Source organism: Eubalaena glacialis, chromosome 14 (assembly GCF_028564815.1).
Source record: "Eubalaena glacialis isolate mEubGla1 chromosome 14, mEubGla1.1.hap2.+ XY, whole genome shotgun sequence".
Classification (NCBI taxonomy): domain Eukaryota; kingdom Metazoa; phylum Chordata; class Mammalia; order Artiodactyla; family Balaenidae; genus Eubalaena; species Eubalaena glacialis.
The window spans coordinates 71,298,369-71,324,006 of NC_083729.1; the positions used below are offsets into that span (position 1 = coordinate 71,298,369).

General features: G+C 32.7%; 1 protein-coding gene across 1 annotated transcript in view; it reads right to left on the reverse strand.

Annotated features, from left to right (window-relative positions):
* Positions 1 to 18,402, reverse strand: part of LRRTM4 (leucine rich repeat transmembrane neuronal 4) — an 884,061-nt gene extending 865,659 nt beyond the window's left edge. The window contains exons 1-2 of the mRNA XM_061210898.1: positions 18,358 to 18,402; positions 15,908 to 17,491 (exon numbers count right to left, since the gene is read on the reverse strand). Coding sequence (XP_061066881.1) covers positions 15,908 to 17,491; positions 18,358 to 18,402 — 1,629 coding nt within the window. The remainder of the gene's footprint in view (positions 1 to 15,907; positions 17,492 to 18,357) is intronic.
* Positions 18,403 to 25,638: the final 7,236 nt, after the last annotated feature.

The window sequence follows — 25,638 nt, forward strand, 5'->3', positions numbered from 1 at the left end:
ATACTATATATGTATAGGTATACATATACTATATTATATATAGTGACTTTTATAATTAAGTATAGAAACTCAAAATTATAGCCAGAATATTTTAAAAATATGAACAATGAGATGTAATTCAACTGATTATATTAAATAAAGACTGGATAAAATTATTAGGAAAATTAAAAGTTTAATAGAAGAGCATGTGTATTCATATATATTTGTATATATATGGAAACATATATGTGAAAACATAATCCATGCATATAGCACATAAATATACATGCATACAGTTTTAATATATATATGTATAAGTATTTAATGCTTTGCAGGTTAACAAATAGAACATTTCATAACTGTGAGTAAATAACAAATGAGTTTGTGGAACTAGGTAAAATTTTAACAACAAAAAGTTGAATTAATGATTTGCATGCAAAAAATAAAACCATGAAGCTATTAGAGGATAACAAGATGAATATTTATTTAATATTTCTGGAGATAACTTTTGTACTATACAAAAAAAGGCAGAAACCATAGAATAAAACATACAATAATTTAATTATGTGAAATTAATTTTCTAATTATATAATCAAAATCCCACCTGAAATCATTAAAAGATGAATAACAGGTGCTGAGAAAAACATCTGTGACATTTATAAAAGCTAAAAGATTAATAAATTTAAAACCTATAGAAGTAAAAAAAAAAAACCTACAGAAGTCAATAAGAATTATGAATTGGCAAAGCAAATGAACATAATATACAGAAAGTAAAATATACAAATGTCAAAAAAATGTAAGATATTTTGGGTATCATTCGTAATAAAAGTGGTGAATCTTAAAAAAACAACAAAATACCTTTTGATCTAAATTGTAACAGATCACTACCAATTTTTTTTTAAATGTTGGATAAGATGGTTTGAAATTTTAATATAAAACTGTAATCATTAAGTATATTTAGAAAGACATAACTGCAAGGGTGGTCATCTTAAGTTTGTTTATTCCAAAAATTTTGAAACAACCACCAAAATAAAACTATAACCCGTGTACAGTAAAATAATATACAGTATTATGCAGTAACTAAATTATGATGTAGGTGGATGCTTAATATGCTCACAATAAAGTAAATAAAAATGGCAGATTATAAACAATTTGCTTCTATTAATTTTATTTGTGTAACAAAAATATACAAAAATGCTAGGAAAATGGTAAACAAAGTTATATATATAAACAAAATTATATATATTTTTCTTGCTTTTGTCCTTATGTATTTTGTCATCTTGAACATAGACATAATAAGAGGAGAAAAATTATTATTAAAAATGGGCTACACCAAATCTATATCCTAATCTACAGTTTTGAACTTTAAATAATGAAATAAACAGTAATTTTTCAAGAGAAGAATTTATAAAGTGACTTTTCAAAGAAGGGAGTCTATTTTTAAAAGGCAGAAAATAAAGAGAAGTAAAATTTGGGAATGCACTTATTTATTCTTTCAGTAAATATTTATGACATTCCTCTTCTATACAATGTATGGAGTAAAGCATTGGAGATAAAAATCAAACAAAAACAGTCATATAGTACCTTTCCTTGGATACAGTAGATTCAAATAGAATTGGAAGATGTTAATCAAATCATTATTAAAAAGAAGTGATAGCGAGGAAGAACTAAATCTTGTGGTTTGACAATAAGGATTTCAGCAATGGCTTCCTGAGGAGGTGATGGTTAGGAATTAACTAAGTAGAGTGAGTAGCATCTAGGGCTGGGCTGATAGAATGACGTTGTCAAAGGATAAGTAAAAGGAAGCTTCTTTGGATGGAGATTTGAGAGCAAAGAGGAGTGTGATGTGAGAAGGATCTGTGAAGGAAGGGCCAGATCATTCAGGGTTTTTAAGGTCATGTTAAGGGTTTTAATTTTCACCCAAAGAACAACAGGACTCCACCAAATTGCTCGAAATAAAGGAGGATGGTGACATGATCAGCTTTTGTTTTGAACGATGCTCTTTGTTTTCAGTGTAGAGAATAAATCCAATGGAACAAGAGCTGAGCTAGGGAGACTAAATAGGACAAAAAGGTGGCAATAGTAAAGATAGAGAGGAATGGATGGATTTGAGAGATACTCAAGAGGTAAAACCAGCAGGACTTCATGGTGATTTGTTTGGAATGTGAGAGTGAGGACAGAGTCAAGGATGGTTCCTATGATTCTGACTTACAGAAGTGGATAGCTTCATTCACAAGACAAGAACCAGCAAAAGGAAAACAGGCTCAGAAAGAAAAATCATGATTTTGTTTGGAAATGGGATTAAGGTACTCTTCTATAATTGAATTTAGATGTCAAATAGGAAATTGGTATACATGTGGGGAATGCAGGGAAGAGGTCAAGCAATAGAGAAATAACTTATTTATTGTTAGTAATAAATGGTAATGCATGCTGTATATGTAAATGTGATTATTGAGACAGAGAGAGAGAGAATATAGTGGTATAAGAGGAGATGCAAGGAAAGAGCCTTAGCAAAACATAATATTCAGGTTGAGCTTACAAAGGAAATGGAAAAGGATATGTTGGAATGAAGAGGAAATGGTCTGATTACAGAATTCTGGAAAGGAAAACATTTAAAGAAGGAAGAAAAGACCCAGTGTTGAATGTTACTGAGATATCATAGTGAAGCAAAGAATTTTAATAAGGACATAGAATTTAGTGATAATGAAGTCAGTGGCAAATTTAGCAAGAGCTCTTTTGATGGCTTGGCAGGCTCTGATGACAGATTGTAGTGGGTTGAAGAATTGAGAGACTGATGAGGAAATACAGACTGGGATAGAATCTTATGACAAGATTTTCTATGAAGGGGAGGACTAAGATAGGGCAGTAGTAGAAGAAGGTATCAGGTTAGGAGAAAATTCTATGCTGTTTATTTTTGAGTGTTAAGACTCAGTAATGTTTAAAATGATCTAGATTAGGAGTCAGCAAATTATAAGACATGAGCCAAATCCAGCTGCTGCCTGTTTTTGGCAAATAAGGTTTTGTTGGGACACAGATGTGTTCTTCTTTTATATATTTTCTATGGTTGTTTTCATGCTACGATGGCAGGGTAAAGTAGTTGTGACAGAGACCATATAGACCACAAAGTCTAAAATATTTACTATCTGGTCCTTTCCAGAAATATTTTGCCAACCCCTTATAGATCAAAGAGATAATTTGGCTGTATAAGGCAGTGAAATGTAAGATAAGAATGATAAGGTAAAATAACTTAGAATGTCAGAGAGTATTGGTGGAGGGATTCATTCATACATAGATGATATTATACCATGGGAAGTAGAACATTGATATAATTTCCTGTAGTTTGAAGATAATGCCCCTCAAGTTCTTTTAAGAAAACAATAAATCTGAAAACCTTCAGCAATTATGAACAAGAATAAATTAATGAAACTAAAATACAAAAAAGTACAACTAGAGAAGTTATACATCATTAAGGAATTTAAAATCTTAAGAAAAAAGTACATCTAATACTTTAATGACTTTATTCTGGGTTATTAGAATATGGATTGAAGAAACTCACCTGCCTCATTTACGGTTTCTAGTATAGTGGTCCACAGAGACTGAATGAACAAATACATGACTAGAGAAGATGTTTAAGAAAAGGTAATTATTATATAAATCATAATATATGTTACATTTTCAATGAAATGGGTATTTTTCTAAGAAATCTAATTCAACATTCTGATTCAAGGACACAAAAAGGCAAAAAAAAACTAGATAAAAATTTGCACCATTTTCTCAGTATTATATCCCAAAAGAGAACCATGAAGGCAGTTTTTGGGGAATATTTTATAAATTTCAAGGAAAAGATCATGTCCATATTATTTTAACCATTTCAGAGCTAGAAAAATGATAATAAATGTGACAACTGATAAAGAGAGCATAATTTTGAGTTCCCTTATTAGTGAAGAGAGATTTTAAAATTGCAAACAAAAGTAGACACAATGATAGCTGATCTAAGAAAAATATTATGAAAGAAACAACCATAATGTATTCCAGAATTGCAAATAACTTTTAACATTAGGAAATAAAAGTATGTAATTCATAAAATGAATAACTAAAAGGTGGGGAAAAAATACAGGACGCATAAAAAGAGAAAAACAAAGTGCCAAAAAGTCATTAAGTAATACTTAATATCCATCCTGATAAATGTGTATTTTATAAATGAGACTATAGGTATGAAAAATGTGACAAATAAATTTTTACCTAAAACAAAGTATTTTATCCACTACTGTAAACACAGCACTGAGCCCAGTGTTAACAGATACTAATGTAGGTATACAATACATTTTTGTTGAATAAATAAGTGAATGAATAAATAGAATGATAAAATGTACAAAAACACAGGAGACAGTCTGTGTTAAAATTAGAAAAAAAAAAATTTTGCTCCAGATCACCATAATCGTGTAACATTATTCTAGAAGATTTAGACAATACAATATAGAAAAATAAGTAAATAAGAAATGTAGCTATTAGAAAGCTAACACATTTTTTTCTTTATAAAATTATTTTTGAACCAGAAATTTCAAAAAAAAACCAATCTACTGAAATTAAGGTTTTGGTCAAAATATTGATAATAATTATACATGCATATATATATGTTTTTATATACATATTAGAATCATAATAAAAAACAAATCAGCTCATGTTTATTGAGGACATAAGAAATAGATAATATAAATGGAGCTCTATGCCATTTTTATGCCATAACATTTATAACATTTCTTTTTGATAACTGTAGATATTTCAATTATTTCCAAATGAATTAATCGATCCACACAATCCCAGTCAAAATACTGTGTGTGTGTGTATGTTGTATGTGTGTGCTCCAGAAAAAAAGAGACAGAGAGAGAAAGATGCGAAATTTTATTTCAAATAAAAACAGTGATGAATAAACAAGACAATTAAAAATATATATGTGGAATTTAGCAGCAGGAGTAAAGACACATTTATAAAAATTAAAAAAAATACTTAAAAACTGTAATAGTGTAAGCATATGATTCTGATATAAGAATAGAGAATGAACCCATGGGAAGAAGACAGAAAACACAAAACTGATGCAGATATATGAAAATTCTACATTAAAATGGTAAAACACATTTTTCATAATTCTTTAGTGATAAAAAACAAATTAACTCCATGTTTCACATGATATACTAAAGGATATTGTAGGTAGATTAAAGAAATAAATATAAAAATAAAATTATTGAGGGAGTGATCAAAACATAGTAAATGTTTCCTTGCAGGATGGAAAAGGCCTTTCTAAAAATAAAAGCAATGTAAAAATACATAATGAAAACTAGTATTATTGTTGACACTACAGACTATTTATATATCATATTTCAAAATAAGAAATCCAATAACACAAAATACACAGAAAAAAAATTCTACAGCCTAAAGCCAAAGACATAAATATTAAACACTAAAAAAATTGTCAACTTCTTAAAAAAAAAAGATAAATTATGTTGGTGTATATGTGGGAAAATAACTCTTGTACAGTTCATGTGGTAATACAAATAGGTATATATTTTTGAGAGAGTAATTTGGCGACATGAGTTAAATTTAACTTTTTCATTCTTTTGGCTATGAATTTTATCTTCTAGGAATCTATCTAGATGAGGAAGCCATTGAATAAATATTTATAACAGTGAAACAAAGCATCATAAAGGTTCAAGAAAAAGGGAAGTGTAAGTAAAATATGACACTTTAGGGATGCAATTTCAAAAACAGTATTTTTAAAAGTGACTCTATTCATCACAAAATGTTAACTTTAAAGTAACAGTATACTTTATGTAATCTATGCTACAGTTTTCAATGCTAAATTAATTGTATAAACACTCACATACACATATCTGTGCATATTATTAGATGTAAATGTAGCAGAATATTTAAAGTATTATCTCTGCATAGTGGGATTTTTTGATAATTTTTTGCTTATTTTTATAAATAATCTCATATTTTCAACATTTCCTAAACAAAGCATTCATTTAAAATTAGAAATAAATAAATAAATAAATAAGAACATGTCAGGTTAATCCACAAAATTATACTTGTTCATATTTTAGAATAAGATTATCTCTTTGTTTACTATCAATAGAATAGGAATAGTTTGACAACATTAATAAAATTGTATATTTGCTTATGCAATTGATGACCATGTTCCAATAAATTCTCACTAAGAAACACAATGAGAAAGAGAATGGATGCTATCTTCTTTCTAGGTCAACGATCCTTGCCAATCTTCATGTTTTGGAGGAAAACTGTATGCACATTCTCAAGGAAGGTGTTATGCCAAAATTAAAAGGGAAATAGTTGGAATATTGGTTTAAAATCATCTCTTATCCTCTATAATCATTTGAGAAAAGATAGATAGACCATGAGTGGATTGAGAGCTCAAAGAATTATGAATTGCAGAAAGTCAGAATTTAATATTTACATTTTATATTCTCTTTTCTTTTAAGTTTCTAGATTGGAGTCTAAGCAGTAATTCTCAAAAACTAAAGAAAATCTGGTTAGAATACTGTGGATCATATTCCAAGATGATAAAATTGATTGACAGCCTGGCAACTGAAGAGGGGAAAGAGATTGAAAAAAGTAAGTTCAGGATTAATGTCTCTCTTGTCACTCTTCACTGCAGGACAGAAATTACAGTGGGAAGAGCTACCACTGAACTGGCGTCCCTAAATGCAATGTGAAAAATGAGATTCTTGGGTGGCACAGGTCTAGTGCCAAGACAAGATGGGCATGGTTACCGTATGGGACAGTAGAGTTAAAGCAGTAATCAATGTAGTCTGATTCAAAAGAGACCTATGATGTTGTCTATTTAACTATGGTGTCCTTAGAAAAAAGTACAGGAGCAGTCTACTAAATTCTTACTCAGTCTGTATAAGTGGAAGACTGCTAGGTCAAGTGGACAGAAGTCTAACTTAAATCACGATACATTTACATACAACTATTTACCAAGGTGACTGTGCACTGGGGAAAGTGAAGTAATCAGACTTTTGTGGATTACTGGGGACATCAACTCTGAAGGGACACTAATCCTGGAGATCCAAAACATCATTGTGGTCCCCTGGTCAGAGTAGAGGCTCATGAAATCAATGGAGTTTTGGTTCAGATCTATTTCACAGTGGGTCCAGTGCGTCTGTGACCCCATTATGTGGTTATTTCCCTCATTCTAGAATACATAATTGGAAGAGACATTCATCAGCTGGCAGAATTTCCAATTTGGAATAATTCTGCCTTTCCAATCACAAAGAAAACAACTTACTGTCTTCTCTAGCAATGCTAACATTTTTCTTTGTCTGCAGCCTGCTTGTTTTTGTAAAGGACTTATACCAGTGGTGCCCTCTATTTTACAGCACACAATAATAGTCCATGTGAAAATTTAAATGTATTTCATTTTTAAGTATATCATAAATAATAGGAATTACATAACCATATATTTATGCAAAAATAAGAGCTCATTTTATATTCAACCAAAATACTATTCACATCAAAGCATTAAACATATGTGTGTGTGTATGTATATACATATACACTAGAGAAATATCCGGTTCTTAAAATCACATATTAACTTATTCAAAAGGAATACCCTACATATTATTTGAAAATTCCCACTTGTCATGCATAAACACTTTGGGGAAATTAAAACTGCCTCCATTTGTTAAGAAAATGAGCTGAAGAGCAATACTTGATCAGATTGGAAACTTATAAGTTGTTTCTATAACCCATTTCTTCTTTAGAGTTAATACCAATAAAAGAATTGTAAATACTGCTTTCTTTGAAACATGAAAAAGCATTCAGCCAAGGAAGTATTTTACAAACCCTGAGGTATTATTTAAATATCAGTGCGTCTGGTACCCAAACTAAATTACAGCTCAGACAAGGGACTGAAAGTTCAGGTTTATTATTCACTTTACTAAAAATGTAACCACAACACTTGTTTCTACATCAGGGAGTATTATAACCATCATTATAACTAATAATAACAATGAAAATAATACAGCCACATTGTATTTTGCATTTTTCCGTAGACAGTAGGGCTTATGGCTAGTAATAATTTATATTTACACTGAAGCTTTTTTATGGAGGAGTTCAGAGTGGTTTCCGAATAGTAGCTCATTAATCATTTCAACAAGTTAGTTGGAAAGTTATTATCCCAGTTCAATAGATGGAAAAATTATATCACAGAAAGGTCAGATATATTTACTTGTCCAGTATTACAGAAGTAAAACAAATCTCTGAGACCTCTTTTTCACCCCTTGATCTAACCACTGGATCAATGCAATTTTGGTCCATGTTGTGGTTTGACTATCAACCTAAAATACTTTAAGGCTGACCTCTCTGCTATTACTTTTTCAGACCTATAAACACAGAAGAAAATAACAATATTTCATCTATGGAGACCATACCAAAAAAGATTCAGACATAATTAACTTATATTTCTATTATTTTCTTTTTTTTTAGTCTTTTTAGGAATATTTAACAATAGCTGGTCTCAATTTAAAATAATAAATATCGAATAGTGAAATGCATCATGATCAACTTTATGCTGAAACAAACAAGCAATATTTTCAAGACTTCATTTGCACATAAATGTATTTAATAGGAATCGGTTAAAGGAAACAAGAAATCAACTTTTTATAATTCCTAGCACAGTAAATAATTAGATCTCCAGCAGAAAATGAAAAAAAACATTTCAGTAAATGTGACTTGAGGGAAGAAGGAGGAATTGAAAAAGCAAGCATAGAATTTATACCCAAAGATTGTTTCTTGTTTGTTTGTTTTAATAAAATCAGTATAATTTCAATGATTTATCTGATGATATTTAATTTTAAAAGAAGGCAGCAAAAGAGCAATCATTATCTTTTAAAATGAAAACATACAGTGAAGATGAATTAAGTAGTATTGACTTTCCAAAATAAAACGATTTCAAGCATTTTCCCTCTTTGTATCATTTGGTATTCCAAAATTAGTGTCTATATGGTTTTGCTCTAACATTAAAAATAACCTCAAAATGGAATCAATTCATAACATTATATATTTCTGTTCTGGAATACATTTGCTTACTGAGATCCTAAAAAACAGTGAGTTTTCTTAAACAAATCCATCTATACTCATTTTAGCTTGTCTGTTTCAAATATTCAAATATATTGTAAAACCTAATACAATATTTAGTTTTTATAATTCAATGAGATTTGAAGATCCTAACAACTGAAATAGTAGATAAAAATGATAATTATAAATTTGTTTAGGAAATTTTGTTTTGATATTATAGTTACTCTTTCTTTACTTTAAAATTCTCTTTTAAAAATCAAAGTGACAAACATGTTTACTGTACCTTACTTTTTTCTACTAGAAGACTTTACATTTTTTTAAAAAATAAAAGAAAAATCAAAAGAGATGACTCTTCTTGCTAGATTTAGTTATTACATCTTTACCCCTAACTCTAAAGTCTGAGAATTCAGTGAATATATGAAAGACTGAAATAAAGGAGAGAGAAGCTGTATGGATGTCCAAAAATTCAGAAAACCATCATGATACATTGAGGCAATAAGAAAAGAAACATAAAGTTATTTTGATGCCATTAAATTTTTTTAATGTTTCCTCCAAATGTTTATATTTGAGGCAATTTATGGGGACTGGTCAAGTTAGTAAAGAATGGGGTTTATTCAAAACTATAATATATATTAATCTACTACCTGTTTACAACATATATTTCAGTATTTCAGAAATATTTATGTGGGATATATGGGTGTTTAATTGTACATGGTTGTTTAAATGCAATTATATTTCAAAGTTTTTTTAAGTATGTTTAAGAATACCATTTATATAGTATTAAAAGATATCTCATTTCCATGTACAGACAATAATGCTAAATATCATAATCTTATTTAGTTATGCACGTGTTTATTGTTTATCTGATATCGAGACATCAATGTTATTCAGTTTTTTTTTTAATTTTTTTTTTAGTCAAGCTTGTTCATAATTTTTGGACATGATTTTTTCTGAAAATTTTATATTCTCACCCTTACTTTAACCTTTTATTAATGTGTATTCGCTTTGCTGTCATTTAATTACCAAACTTTACAAGTATTATAATGTGTAAGATTTGACTTAAAGTCAAATGTCTTACTTTTAAAGGACCCTAATTTCTCTTGATGGTGGAAGCATTATTTTTAAACCTGTTAGCAGGAGTATAAATCATATCCCTTGCACCTATAGAGCAGTTTCAAGCATATTAAAGCAGTTACTAAAAAGCCAGTGATTCTGATATCATAGGAAATACTGTGCTTTTTCTCAACCTTCCTTAACTAACAGTTAAAATTTTAATGGCTTATGGAGTGCATGAGAAAAATACCCTCACAATTTCTCTTTCGTTTTAAGAATATTGAGATGTTATCAAACTGACTCAATGAATGGTAGTTCTTTGGGTAATATAAAAAGCAGTTTTAATTTTTAAAACATATTCAGCATCTCTTTTATGCTTTTCACTGATCAAAAGACAGAGTAATTTTTCAAAACTTCCAGTGTCTGGTGATATACAGGTTGCTAGTGTTTCACTTTGATTTAGTGATTCATGAAACTCTAGAGACATGAAAATTCTGATGAGTCACCAAGTACCCAATGCTAATATTCCCGAGCAAATTCCAAAGCATAGAGCTATCTATAAATGTAATTCTTGAGAACTAGGATGACTAGATTTTACTGAATATAGAAAAGTCACAGGATGAAAAATTCTGGAATCATCTAAAGATTACTGGGATGTGTCAAAAGCTATCCATTCCTAAGACCAGAGTCAGACTTCTCAACTTGGGAACTTAGAGAGCAACCAATTATTAAAAACTTGTTCATGAGATGCTAATACTAGCTAATTCTAGAAAAAGGAATTGAACCGTTTATTGTCAGTTTAAAACCTGTCCTAAATTAGCCATGTTGGGCCTTCTTGGCAGCTGTCACTCTTCACCAGTACTATTTGCAGACTAATAAAAATTGTATTCATGAATGAAATTTAGTTGCATCAAATTTAGACCGTAGATTTTTTAAAGTCATATTTTAAATGCTTTCAAAATAACTAGTTACTTGGAAGAATTTAGAAGACATATAAGTGTGTGTGCGCGCTCACATGTGTGTGTGTGTGTTATGTATTTTGCCTTCAAGCATAAAGGCATTGTATGGCTTTTCACCTGAGCATGCCGCCTTTTAGTAACTCAAGAAGTTCTCTCCTTCCTCATTGACAATGAATATAAACAGCTCAGTTTTTCCTCCACATCCCATCTTGCTCTTGTAGTCCCGGGAATGACCACAAAGATTTTATAAAGTTGACTATTCTGAGGAATGATTTGAGTTGGGATATATTGCACTAGTTGAATTACACTCATTCAGTGATGGTTCACAGAGAAATGAAATGACTCACCCAAAGTCACAGCAAAAATGGTAATGTGTAGTATAAATTCTGTTTTTTCAAAAAAGAACACTAGACTATCTAGACATAAGATACATATAATTTTAGAAATGATTAAACATTTATTCTTAAGAAGTATTTTCCTAAGTAACAAATTCCAGTAATCATGGCCCAAGTTTTTATTACTAGTATTTCAAGTGTTCAAAATGGACAAAATATATTTTCCCTCTATTTCTGTATATGAGCACATACACTTACTTACATAATACAAACACACACATGTACATACACACACACACACAAGCATAAATAGACTTCCTTTAAATACACAAAGTATAGTTTCAATTTTGTAACATTTTAATATGACACAGTAGTAGTCAGCCACCAAAATTAACTTTGTTTTCTACAGCTTTATATTAGTAAAGTGTATTAAACTCAGTGATACTGGGCCTGTTTCACTTAAAATCCTCTCAGAATATATTATGATTTTTAGTTATTGGAAATTCATTCAGTATACTTCAAAATGTCAATTTCTACAGTGTAGAAAGAAGTTAATATTCCCCTTTAAATCAGTAGTTTGGACATGACCTAATACCTTCAATAAATATAAATTGTTAGAAATGGTCTATACCACCCACTGCACAGCAGTGAAAGAAATAATATAAGCCCCAAATGACAACCAATTTATTTTTATTTTACTTGATTTTGAAGAGTGTAACCAAAATACTAAATATTTGAAAAATGTGTACCTAAGGTCACCTATATTCCCATTTCCCTAATGACAGCACTGTTAGCATTATGGGATCATTAAACTTTATATTTTAATTACTTCTCCTTTAAAACACTCTGAATGCAGGATCTCTTTAGAGACCACTTTCATTCATGTTAAGGTTTTACCAATTTCAATTTTTTTTTAATTCAAAAGGCAAACTCTCTTGGCTTATATTCACAATTACTAATTTTATAAAAGTCCTTGCTATTTTCAGTTGATAAAACATATCTTAGAAGAACCAGGTATTCAAAATTTTGTTTTGTATAATCTTTAAGTAAAAATTTGGTATGCAAAATGAAGTAACTTTATAATTCTTATAATTTTTTATGAGATAAAGCTATCCAAAGTTTCACAAGCTATTTTCAAAAGTAAGTATTTGCAATTTTCTCTGTCAGTGGCACTAAGTTTTAGACAAAGCTGTATCCTTTTGGTTTTAAGTTCTCTTCTCTGAGCACGTATTGAGAACAAATTAAATGATTCAGTTCAACAAAGCACACTGATCCACTCAAAGTATGACTGAAATGTATCTATTGGAGTTGTGCCATAAGTCATATTAATTATTCATAGCTATCTACTCTATCCCTCTTTTATAGATATAAGAAAGTTTTACTGCCTATATTATTATGATATTCTCCTTCAGATTATTATCATACAATGTGCACTTGGAACTTTAAAATTTTAAATTTATAAAGATCAGAGCCAAAATTATTTACTTTATAAATTGCATGCTAGATGTGTGTGGTGGCTCACAGACATTATTCTAAGGAAGACTGTTAATATTTTTATTTTCTTCTTAAAGGAAACAGACAAAATGGATATTTTAACTATATTTAGATTATGATCATTGAAGGTAACATCAACTATATAAGTGAAATTTTCAATTTAATGCAATTTTTTCAAGGCACTATCTTAGAAAATTAGCATTTGGTGCTAAGTTTTCTAGTTAAATATTTATGGCTTTATTGGGTAGAGTTTGATGTTTTGAATTAAAAACCTACCTCACAAAAATGTATTATAAATATAATAATGGTTCACTATTTTTCTAAACTATTGATACGTGAGGTTTCTCAAAACACCACCAGACCTAAACTCAGCGTACCTCCGCTATCCTAAGAAGTCATAAACTTGGGCAAATCGATTCTCTCTTTTGGCTTCATTTTGTAGAGAAGTTTTCTCAACAAGAGAAATTTTACTCTGGGGTGACAAAGAAGTAAGGGAAAATTATTGTTTTCATAACAATTTCTAAGAATCTACTTTTCCTCATTTCTTACTTCCATCTGTAACTGTAATATACTGAACACTGATTACACTGACATAAAGGAGGATGGCAGCTACACTTTGTTTCTGTGTATTTGTGTTTCAAAACAAGTTAATATTCATTTAAACATAGCTTTATTGGACCCCGAGCACTCAGAAGTGGAGTTAATGATCTCAGATGTATAGCCAACCATTTCCTACTTTTTAGGGCATGGAGAGTTTGACTACTTCAGTAGGGCTACCATTTCAACTCAACAGCTTCATTATAACATTTAATTAAATTTTTCATTACTTAATGCTGTAACACCACACCCAACCCCAACAATGTCACTGCAATTTCAGGACCATAAACATCACTCTACAGAACACATATAATATCAAAATGTATTTTTAAACACTTTTTTACAGAATGAAATATGTTTTTATTTTGTTTCTATCATGGTAATGCCTATGGTCTTTAAAGGATAATCTCTGGAATTTAAGATCTCTGGAAAAGTTTTAGAACCACTTGTTCTGAAGTGCTAGCTCTTTAAGAATCTTTCTTGGTGATTCTTACAAATAAAAATCACAATTCTAATATAAATGTTAAGAGAAAATGAATGAATGGAAGTGGATTTTCCTTTTCTTTTTATATTACTAGTTTTTAAGAAGATCTCAAAATAGAAGACAAATCTAGAATAAAGCAGGATGAACTTGTTTTACTAATATTCACAGATATTATATAAATGTCAGCCTGCAATAGAAACATCAAGCCTTGTTAGACTTTTATATAAAATTTTTTATTCTCTTTAATTTTTAAGGGCAATTGCTTATACAGGTTTCTTTCAGGAATCTATTATCTGGGATTACTTTTCTTATTTTCAATCATACACAAAGAGGAGAAAATGAACTCTGTGAAGAATAGCTCCATATTCCAAATTACACTGAGTTGCAGATTACTTCAGACTCAGTGCTTTGTCTGAAAACATTTTCATTAGCATCTGCATTTAGGATTATGGAAAGATTTGGGAATATATTATCAAAGAGCAATTTATATTTTTCAACTCTTATAACTAGTATTAAAAAGGGCAAGTCTTTAAATTGTCATTAAAACTTTCTTTTGAAAAAGTAATCATGTAAAATTGGATACTAAGATGACACAGAGCCAGAACTTTACCTCTCTTTACTAATTTATTCTTGTAGCAAGGCCTAGGCAGTCACAGTCCTTGCACTTTTTGATCAACTTTACCAAGTAAAGAATAATTTGCATCCAGTATTACTTATTAACAAGTTGGAAATCTGTGACCATTTTCCTACTCATAAACACATTCCTATATGTGACCTTTAAAATTAAATAATCAGACACTGATCCAAACTTACTCTCATGAAAATGAAAATAGTATAACATGAAATGCCTTCATTTGAGGTGATTGTTACAGAAAGGGAAAATACTCAGAACCCAAATCTCTCTCTTTTTATTTATAAATATTTGCACCACTTAGTTTTGGATTAGTTTAACAAGAATACACATTACGTCTTTGGGGATGACAGCAACACTGACAAACAGTCCCTGTTATGTTTGTCATTATGTTATTGCTAAATCATCCACAACATCATGACCTGATTTGAGTTACCAGGGACAAAGCCAAAATGTAGAATTTAAGTTTCATTCTGATTACATACAGAAAGCCAGCACTTAAGAAAACCTTTGAAAAGTGATCTATGTCCAGTAATAAAAAAACAAAAACAAAAAATAAAAAGGGAAGGAAAGGAGGAAGGAAGAAAAGAAAGGAAGGAAGGGAGAAAGAAGGGAAGGAAGGCAGGAAAGTAGGAAGGAAGGAAAGGAGGAAGAAACACATCTTTAAACGCCTTAATACAATTACACAATAGGCCTGACATTCTCTATGCTGGTATAATAACTAAATGGCAAGTAACACAGAAACAGTTATCCCTATGAGATCCCTGTTGCATGCTTTAATTAAAACTATAAAATGTACAACAAAATCAACCCTTGGGTAAATTGCTCTTTGGTTTAAATCTTCATTACCTCCTGGAATTTTGGTAAAGTCACTGTTTTTAAATTAAGCTGGCCCCTCCTTCTTTACTTGATTACAAAAGTCAAACAACAAGAATCAGACATAAATTTTAGGATGAAAAGAGTTTTGTGTGTATGTGTGTTTGTAAGTCCAACCCCTGTATACAAACTGTTAAAAAACAGATGTTTTAACATAGTGCTTTATTCCAACTTAATATGATCCTTGAATAAACTTCCTTCAAGTTTCAACCATTTAAGGAAAAAAAAAAGCAGTCAATTTCCTGGTGGTTGTAATTTAATTAAGTAACCTTTCACACTGAGCAAAACCCAAAAGCAAAAGGGTCATTACTCTTTCTAGTGATTAGAGACACCTCTAGAGCTTCAAACATTTACCTCTCCTTTCCCACAGTAGAAACGCTTTTAGGAGGATCATGGTTCATACCTCACATTCCCTGGAGCCAGAGATGGTATATGTGCAGGGCCCAGATCCATTAACCGATATATCCATGGTCTCAGAGTTTGTAGGCTTGTAGTCCACATAATACTCCTGTAAAGGGGAATTCATTTGTCTTTCAGACTCTCTGGTCTTTTTCCGCCGCCTCTTCATAAGAGAATGTTGCTGAAGTTGTTTCATGCTGGCTGGGTAGCGTTTCCAAGACACATAGATTACCAAGAGGATCATGGCCACCGAAAGAAAGAGAGCCACGCTCCCTGCAATAATTTTGTGAAATGAAACATGCTCATACTCTTGCTCTGTGCCAGGAATCTGAAACCCTGGGGAAGGGCTTGGTGTTTCAAGGGTGGACTGGCTGGGGTCAGATTTTGAGGTTGTCGGTTTAGGGATAATTAAAGGCTTCTGGGGAGTTTGGGGCACAAGCTGTGATTTTTCTGTGTTGACCACCTGGACTTCAGAACAGATATTATATGTTTCCACTGCATCACTAACCTTTTCACCTTGGATATGCTTAGGTCCTGCACATATCATGGTGCTTTCCTTATTTCCTTTGAAATTCTTAAGCCAATAAAATAGAGGACAAATGCTCCGACTGCATTCCCACATATTCCCAGACAAAGTGATGGATATTAATGATATCCACGCATTGACAGTTTCCTGTGAGATGTTGGTAAGCTTGTTGGAATCCAAATTCAATTTTTGCAAATTGGGCAAACATTTAAATGTGCCTGGCTCAATTCCTTGGATATCATTCCCTGATAAATCCAAGTTGTGTAAGGAACTCCAAGTCCATGTCAAGCCTTGGCTAATGAAGCGAATCCTGTTCCATTGTAAGTAAATTGAGCGGAGGTTGAAGAGACGTGGAAAATGAGCAAAGTTGATCTTGGAAAACTGATTGTGCTCCAAGTGGAGCTCTTTTAACTTCAACAGGCCAGCAAAAGCATTTCGGGACAAGCTTCGAAGACGATTATAACCCAAATCCAGAAAGTCAAGATTTCGACAGTCTTGAAAAACTCTGATGGGCACTGTCTTTAATGAGTTAGATCTCAAGTGCAAAATGATGAGTTTCCGAAGGCCTTTAAATTGTCCGGATTGCAATGTCTGAAGCTTATTGTAGGAGAGGTCCAGACTGCGGAGATTGGGAACCAGGTGAAATGTTTTATTGTGCAGATAGGTAATTTTGTTGGAGCTTAGAATTAATTCTTTCAGTCTACGGATCCCTTGAAATGCATCTTCATCCACTGAGCTAATGTAATTATGGTCAAGATAAAGCCATATAAGCTGGTTAAGGCTGGCAAACTGATTGGATTTGAGTTTCTGAATGCTGTTGAACCTTAATGATAAGCCTTGTGATCCTCCAGAAATGTTCTCAGGGATATCTGTGAAAGCATGAGACTCACAGTACACAATTTTCCCATCACATCTGCAGTTCTTTGGGCAAGCTTTCTGAGCCCCCGTGAGCATAACAAGCAGCAGTGTAGGAAGTAGCACTAGCACTACACGCATGCCTCTCAGCTGCGTAATTAAATGGAAACCTACAATATTAAAAGAAGACAAATGCACATTGTAAAGCTATTAATGTAAATCACCACCAGCTTACCAATATCAGGGGCATTTCATCTAGTGTAGTAATGGGACAGTTGATTTAAGAACAATGTATTTGACACTTAAAGCTTTATTTTCTTCAGTGTTGCACGTTTGCTATTTAGGTTTCACGCTTTCTTCCTTGATTTCCAAATCGCCACAGTGTCATAGAACTAAGCACAGCTTCCTGAGTTTCAGGAGTTCATATGTGCATCAACACTGAAAAACACTGAGCCTATCTTATCACATAATGGTGACATTTAATAACATCAGTGTTTGGCTAGTCACTCTATTGAACACCAGGACCAAAAGGAAGAGTACTAAGTCTTTCGGTAATGGGAAAAATGTATCTTAGTAAGCCCTGTACTTGTACATCTTTCTTAGTTGAGTAAAGAGGCTGTGATTTGGCAAAGGAGCTTCAGTAAACTGTCAAGGTAACCCAAGTTCGCCTTGCTTGAAATGGCATCCTTATTGCATAATGAGATAACCATATAGGAGCTCTGAAAACATGTCCCTGGGACCAGTATAAACAGCCAGTGAAGCGTGGTATGAAGACTAGTAACAGCAGGAGGTACTCTCAATGTGTTAATAAGCATATATGCTCTCAACATTCAGGAAGAGATTCCTACTGAGGCTCTCCTGCTCAGTGATCACCGGCTCAGTGTCTTAACTACTAATAACACAGAACACTCCAAAGTTATGATTATCAAATTCTTATTAAATATTTGCATAAAATACAAAATAATCTTGTGTAGCACTAGTTTTTTTCTGATATATTTAACACAGTTGGTTTTGCAAATTTGGGGGATAAACAAGCAGAGGAACAGCAGACTATTATTTCCCCCCATCCCAACCTGTTCAAATTTCTCACTGACTTTTTTTTTCTCCCCAACCTCCATTAACTTCAGAAAACCTGCAAAGTTGCAATCTATTGGCACTTATGCTGCATTTCCAAGTCATAGCATGTTAAAGGACTTCTTTCCTCTGTCAACAGTAGATTTATTATTTCTTAGCGGTGAGGGGAAAAAAAAGTACCTTGTGCTGCAGTTTCTTTATTAATCTTAAATATTCATGTTTTTAACCAAGAGGCAATCAGCCAAATCCCTAATTTAAAAAACAAAACAACAACAAAAAAAACTTCTCCTTTTACTCAGTTAAGATTTTTTTTTTTTTTTTTTTAATTTGAAACCCGATCTTGCTCTCTGTCCTCTTGCCAGCTACAGACTCATTGAAATACATTCCAGCTCTCCCAGACAGGAAAAAGCGGTGGCGGGGTGGGGAGCCAGTCACACTTGAAAAAATAAGACTGGCAAATGACTGCTGGAAATTTGGAAGCTGTGTTCAGGGTGCATTTTCAAAGATAAAACAAGCCCTTGTGCGACCTCTGATAAAGTAATGACCCCACCCCTACACACACGCAGTAAAGTGTTAACAATCTTCCTGACAGCAACCAGAAATACAAGCATGGTTAATATTATCAAGAAATAGAAGGAAACATAACATTTATCTCACGCTCAATTCCCAAGCCAGGATACGCATTCGGAAGAGACAGTCTGAAAGATATTTCTCCAGTCTGTTTAAGTCCATGTTATGCATTTACAGTTTAAAAGAACGAGAAAAAGGAAAATGATCTAAAAATATAATAGCAACTATAGTGAGTCAACTGGCAAACTCCGAGGCTGCCGCTTTTTGCCTGTTTTCCCGTCTTTTATCAGCTAATGCCACGACTGAGAATACGAAGCCAAGAAGATCAGCTTTACTAAGAAGGAAACAACAAAAGTTCACTTACCCATCCTTTGTCATCCAAAACGGTTCCCCCCCTCTCTCAGCTTTCTTCTTGTTTGGTCTCACGTGTTGAAACCACCACCACCTTCATGATACAGTGCGGCTGTCATTCACACCATTCTGAACCCACATGTGAGCTAGTAGCCCCATACAAACTTCCCCAGAGGGGACAGACAAAAAAATATATATATACATATAGGAAAAAAAAAATCAGCACGTATTGGGATGGGGGGCAGGGAGAAGGAAGCAGTTGGGGGGTGGGGGAGGGCCTCTAGGCTCTGAGCATCATTGTGTAATTCACCAGAGACCCATCAGCAGTAATTGGCAATCTGTGCAAAAGAGCTACAGCCCATCTCGAAGGTAACCAACTTCTCTGTAAAAAGAGAGGAAAAAAAAAGAAAAAGAGAATCTTCAGAATACCTGGCATTCCTTATTGTGCTGGCTTTTGCCATTCCCAGATAAAGCAAATCATCCTCTGGATTTTCAGTTCTTCAAGCAAGTAGGCCTCCTGTGCTGTATGAGACCCCAGTTTAAAAGCTATGCAGGGTAGGTTTATCCATTTAGCTGGTCAGGTTTAAAGTGTTTTGTAGCTGTGCTGAGAGGCAGGCCTTGTCTAATTCTGAAGGCTTTCCAGAGACTGATGTTCCTCAGAGCTTGTTGGTGCTAATGCTTGAGTTTGTGATACACTGAGTGCCCTCCGCTGGAGAAAACAGATTGCACATTAAAGACGGGAACAAGTGAGCCTGTCAGTGGTGTGCAGCCTTCCCTTTCTCAGAAAGGGAAATTAAAGGCACAGGATCACTTTTTTTTCTCCGATAATACATGTTATGAAAGATTTATGCCAAAGAGTTCCATTCAGTGATTTCAAATATTAAGTAAAATACTGCATCTCTAAATATTATTCAATTAGTAGTTTTTAAAGTTTCCTTGACCTGATTTTTTTCTACATATATCACAGGGGATATGTGTTTTTTAACAACAGAAATAATTTCAGTTTTATTTTTGTTGATGTTGGTTTGTTTTATTTACAGATTTTTAAGCAAACCACAAAGAGAAGCAGTCTTTTTTTTTAGTAGAATTATGTTTATTTTCATTCAATAACTTCATTCAGCCTGTTCAGTGTCCATATTTCCATTACTCTCTTGATGGGTCATATGGATAGAGTGCTCAACAGGAATAAACAGCCCAAACTGAATCTCATTAGCCATATATGCAGAATTCTAATGCATAAGGCCAGGAATTAATAGAGGCCTTTCCCTTGAGAGTAAAGTCATACTCAAGGAAAAATATCACTTTTAAAGATAGTTACATTAAAAAAATTTAGGTCTAACTTTTAAATTCCCAACTGTTGATAATAAAATATATTCTGCAATTTTGCACATTTATTGAGGAGTCTAGATCATTACTTTCAAAAGTGCACATTTGTGGCCTAAAACAGTCATCTTTAAATACTATATTACCAAATGTGCAGGTAACTAAGAGAGACAATGTTAGATAAGAGAATTCCTGCTTGACATCCTTATTGCTGGATGCACTGTCTTTAAAACTCATTTACATTTTAATGCAAGGTTTTTCCTATGCAAGTCAGTTATCATAATGGGCAATTCCAGAAAAACAGAAGCATGTGAGTTCTACATCATTGTTGTATTTCTCTAATTTTTGCAGAATATCCTCAGAATTAGAAGGGATAAAATGATATAATACCCAAAATATATTGTTTTTTTTTTTAAATAACACACTTTCCTTAACTTGTACTAAACTTTGAAAAAAATAGTATACCTCATTACCTCCATTTTGTTTCTCTTCTTATTTATTCCATAATCTTCTGGGAGATAAATTTTTTTTGGAACAATCTAGAATAACGACCCAATACAATACAGAGAGAGACTGCTAGATAAGTGTGCTAACCTAATTTAGCAGGTGTGGGAAGTATAATCGAATTTTACATAATCATCTAGGATTGCTGTGGATCATTGAAAATGGATAGTTTTAGAAATAGTCATTGATTTTAGACTGTCTTCCAAAATATTAATAAGTAAGGGGGGTTTATCATATGAATAATATATATTATTTAACTCAGATTTATGAGTAAGCAATATCAGGCAATTGCTTAATTACAAGGATTTCTCAAGGAACAAATAAATCGTTTTCTCATTAACTGATACCTAAATTTCTACTTTAGAAAGTATAACTTTGGTTTAAGGCTTAATACTTATTAAATGAAAATGAACACCAAAAGAGATTAATGAAAAGTATATACCTTTCTAAGGAAATTAACATAAATGATACACATATAATTTGTTTATAGTATTGTGGTTTACATAGAAATAAAAACCCCACCTAAATATTCAATGATAGAGGATTAGTTCAGGAAAGTTAATATATTCATGAACTAGAACACATACTGCCATTGAAATTAAAATGGTTTGTGTTTGCTGAGAGGGAATGAGGAGCACAATGTATAAAGCAAGAATAGGAGGGGCAGAGAACACAGGTACTAGAGAATAATGATAGGGAGTCTATTTCTGTTCATATTTTTATTTGCATGGGCACAAAATAAAGCAGATTTTCCTGGGAAATTAATTTTGGGTGTACTTCATTTCATTGTTTATGATTTTTTCATTTATTTGTATTTTCTATTTTTTTTAAATATAATGAATATGTGGTACCTGAGATGTGTATATATGTATGTGTATGTTTGAATGAAAGACATGAGAACAGTTTTGATAGTAGATTGGAAAAATCTCATGATGTTACCCACATTTATGGTGTAATAACCAGCTAAAATTCAAATTTTGTTTGAAGTACTAAGATCTAATATATGTGTATTCCAAAGGAAATACTAGACCATACACAGAATTTATAAAGAAACTTTTGTCAAAAATCAGTTAGAGTTCTCCTGAACACACTGTGAGGACATTAAAGAGTAGAGAGAGCTGAGAGTAACAAAGGATATTGTGTGGAGATTTCTTTGGAAAGAGCTGTCCCTGTATTACCACATGTGCATGTGCATAAGACACACACTCTAAATGTAAATGGATTAAATGCTCCCACCAAAAGACACAGACTGGCTGAATGGATACAAAAACAAGACCCATATATATGCTGTCTACAAGAGACCCACTTCAGACCTAGAGACACATACAGACTGAAAGTGAGGGGATGGAAAAAGATATTCCATGCAAATGGAAATCAAAAGAAAGCTGGAGTAGCAATTCTCATATCAGACAAAATAGACTTTAAAATAAAGACTATTACAAGAGACAAAGAAGGACACTATATAATGATCAAGGGATTGATCCAAGAGGAAGATATAACAATTGTAAATATTTATGCACCCAACATAGGAGCACCTCAATACATAAGGCAAATACTAACAGCCATAAAAGGGGAAATCAACAGTAACACAGTCATAGTAGGGGACTTTAACACCCCACTTTCACCAATGGACAGATCATCCAAAATGAAAATAAATAAGGAAACACAAGCTTTAAATGATACATTAAACAAGATGGACTTAATTGATATTTATAGGACATTCCACCCAAAAACAACAGAATACACATTTTTCTCAAGTGCTCATGGAACATTCTCCAGGATAGATCATATCTTGGGTCACAAATCAAGCCTTGGTAAATTTAAGGAAATTGAAATCGTATCAAGTATCTTTTCCGACCACAACGCTATGAGACTAGATATCAATTACAGGAAAAGATCTGTAAAAAATACAAACACATGGAGGCTACACAATACACTACTTAATAACGAAGTGATCACTGAAGAAATCAAAGGGGAAATCAAAAAATACCTAGAAACAAATGACAATGGAGACACGACGATCCAAAACCTATGGGATGCAGCAAAAGCAGTTCTAAGAGGGAAGTTTATAGCAATACAAGCCTACATCAAGAAACAGGAAACATCTCGAATAAACAACCTAACCTTGCACCTAAAGCAATTAGAGAAAGAAGAACAAAAAAAAACCCCAAAGCTAGCAGAAGGAAAGAAATCATAAGGATCAGATCAGAAATCAATGAAAAAGAAATGAAGGAAACCATAGCAAAAATCAATGAAACTAAAAGCTGGTTCTTTGAGAAGATAAACAAAATTGATAAACCATTAGCCAGACTCATCAAGAGAAAAAGGGAGAAGACTCAAATTAATAGAATTAGAAATGAAAAAGGAGAAGTAACCACTGACACTGCAGAAATACAAACGATCATGAGAGATTACTACAAGCAACTCTATGCCAATAAAATGGACAACCTGGAAGAAATGGACAGATTCTTAGAAATGCACAACCTGCCGAGACTGAACCAGGAAGAAATAGAAAATATGAACAGACCAATCACAAGCACTGAAATTGAAACTGTGATTAAAAATCTTCCAACACACAAAAGCCCAGGACCAGATGGCTTCACAGGCGAATTCTATCAAACATTTAGAGAAGAGCTAACACCTATCCTTCTCAAACTATTCCAAAATATTGCAGAGGGAGGAACACTCCCCAACTCATTCTACGAGGCCACCATCACCCTGATAGCAAAACCAGACAAAGATGTCACAAAGAAAGAAAACTACAGGCCAATATCACTGATGAACATAGATGCAAAAATCCTCAACAAAATACTAGCAAACAGAATCCAACAGCACATTAAAAGGATTATACACCATGATCAAGTGGGGTTTATTCCAGGAATGCAAGGATTCTTCAATATACGCAAATCAATCAACGTGATACATCATATTAACAAACTGAAGGAGAAAAACCATATGATCATCTCAATAGATGCAGAGAAAGCTTTCGACAAAATTCAACACCCATTTATGATAAAAGTCCTGCAGAAAGTAGGCATAGAGGGAACTTTCCTCAACATAATAAAGGCCGTATATGACAAACCCACAGCCAACATTGTCCTCAATGGTGAAAAACTGAAACCATTTCCACTAAGATCAGGAACAAGACAAGGTTGCCCACTCTCACCACTATTATTCAACATAGTTTTGGAAGTGTTAGCCACAGCAATCAGAGAAGAAAAAGAAATAAAAGGAATCCAAATCGGAAAAGAAGAAGTAAAGCTGTCACTGTTTGCAGATGACATGATACTATACATAGAGAATCCAAAAGATGCTACCAGAAAACTACTAGAGCTAATCAATGAATTTGGTAAAGTAGCAGGATACAAAATTAATGCACAGAAATCTCTGGCATTCCTGTATACTAATGATGAAAAATCTGAAAGTGAAATTAAGAAAACACTCCCGTTTACCATTGCAACAAAAAGAATAAAATATCTAGGAATAAACCTACCTAAGGAGACAAAAGACCTGTATGCAGAAAATTATAGGACACTGATGAAAGAAATTAAAGATGATACAAATAGATGGAGAGATATACCATGTTCTTGGATTGGAAGAATCAACATTGTGAAAATGACTCTGCTACCCAAAGCAATCTACAGATTCAATGCAATCCCTATCAAACTACCACTGGCATTTTTCACAGAACTAGAACAAAAAATTTCACAATTTGTATGGAAACACAAAAGACCCCGAATAGCCAAAGCAATCTTGAGAACGAAAAATGGAGCTGGAGGAATCAGGCTCCCTGACTTCAGACTATATTACAAAGCTACAGTAATCAAGACAGTTTGGTACTGGCACAAAAACAGAAATATAGATCAATGGAACAGGATAGAAAGCCCAGAGATAAGCCCACGCACATATGGTCACCTTATCTTTGATAAAGGAGGCAAGCATATACAGTGGAGAAAAGACAGCCTCTTCAATAAGTGGTGCTGGGAAAATTGGACAGGTACATGTAAAAGTATGAAATTAGAACACTCCCTGACGCCATACACAAAAATAAACTCAAAATGGATTAAAGACCTAAGTGTAAGGCCAGACACTATCAAACTCTTAGAGGAAAACATAGGCAGAACACTGTATGACATAAATCACAGCAAGATCCTTTTTGACCCAGGTCCTAGAGAAATGGAAATTAAAACACAAATAAACAAATGGGACCTAATGAAACTTAAAAGCTTTTGCACAGCAAAGGAAACCATAAACAAGACCAAAAGACAACCCTCAGAATGGGAGAAAATATTTGCAAATGAAGCAATGGACAAAGGATTAATCTCCAAGATTTACAAGCAGCTCATGCAGCTCAATAACAAAAAAACAAACAACCCAATCCAAAAATGGGCAGAAGACCTAAATAGACATTTCTCCAAAGAAGAGATACAGATTGCCAACAGACACATGAAAGAATGCTCAACATCATTAATCATTAGAGAAATGCAAATCAAAACTACAATGAGGTATCATCTCACACCAGTCAGAATGGC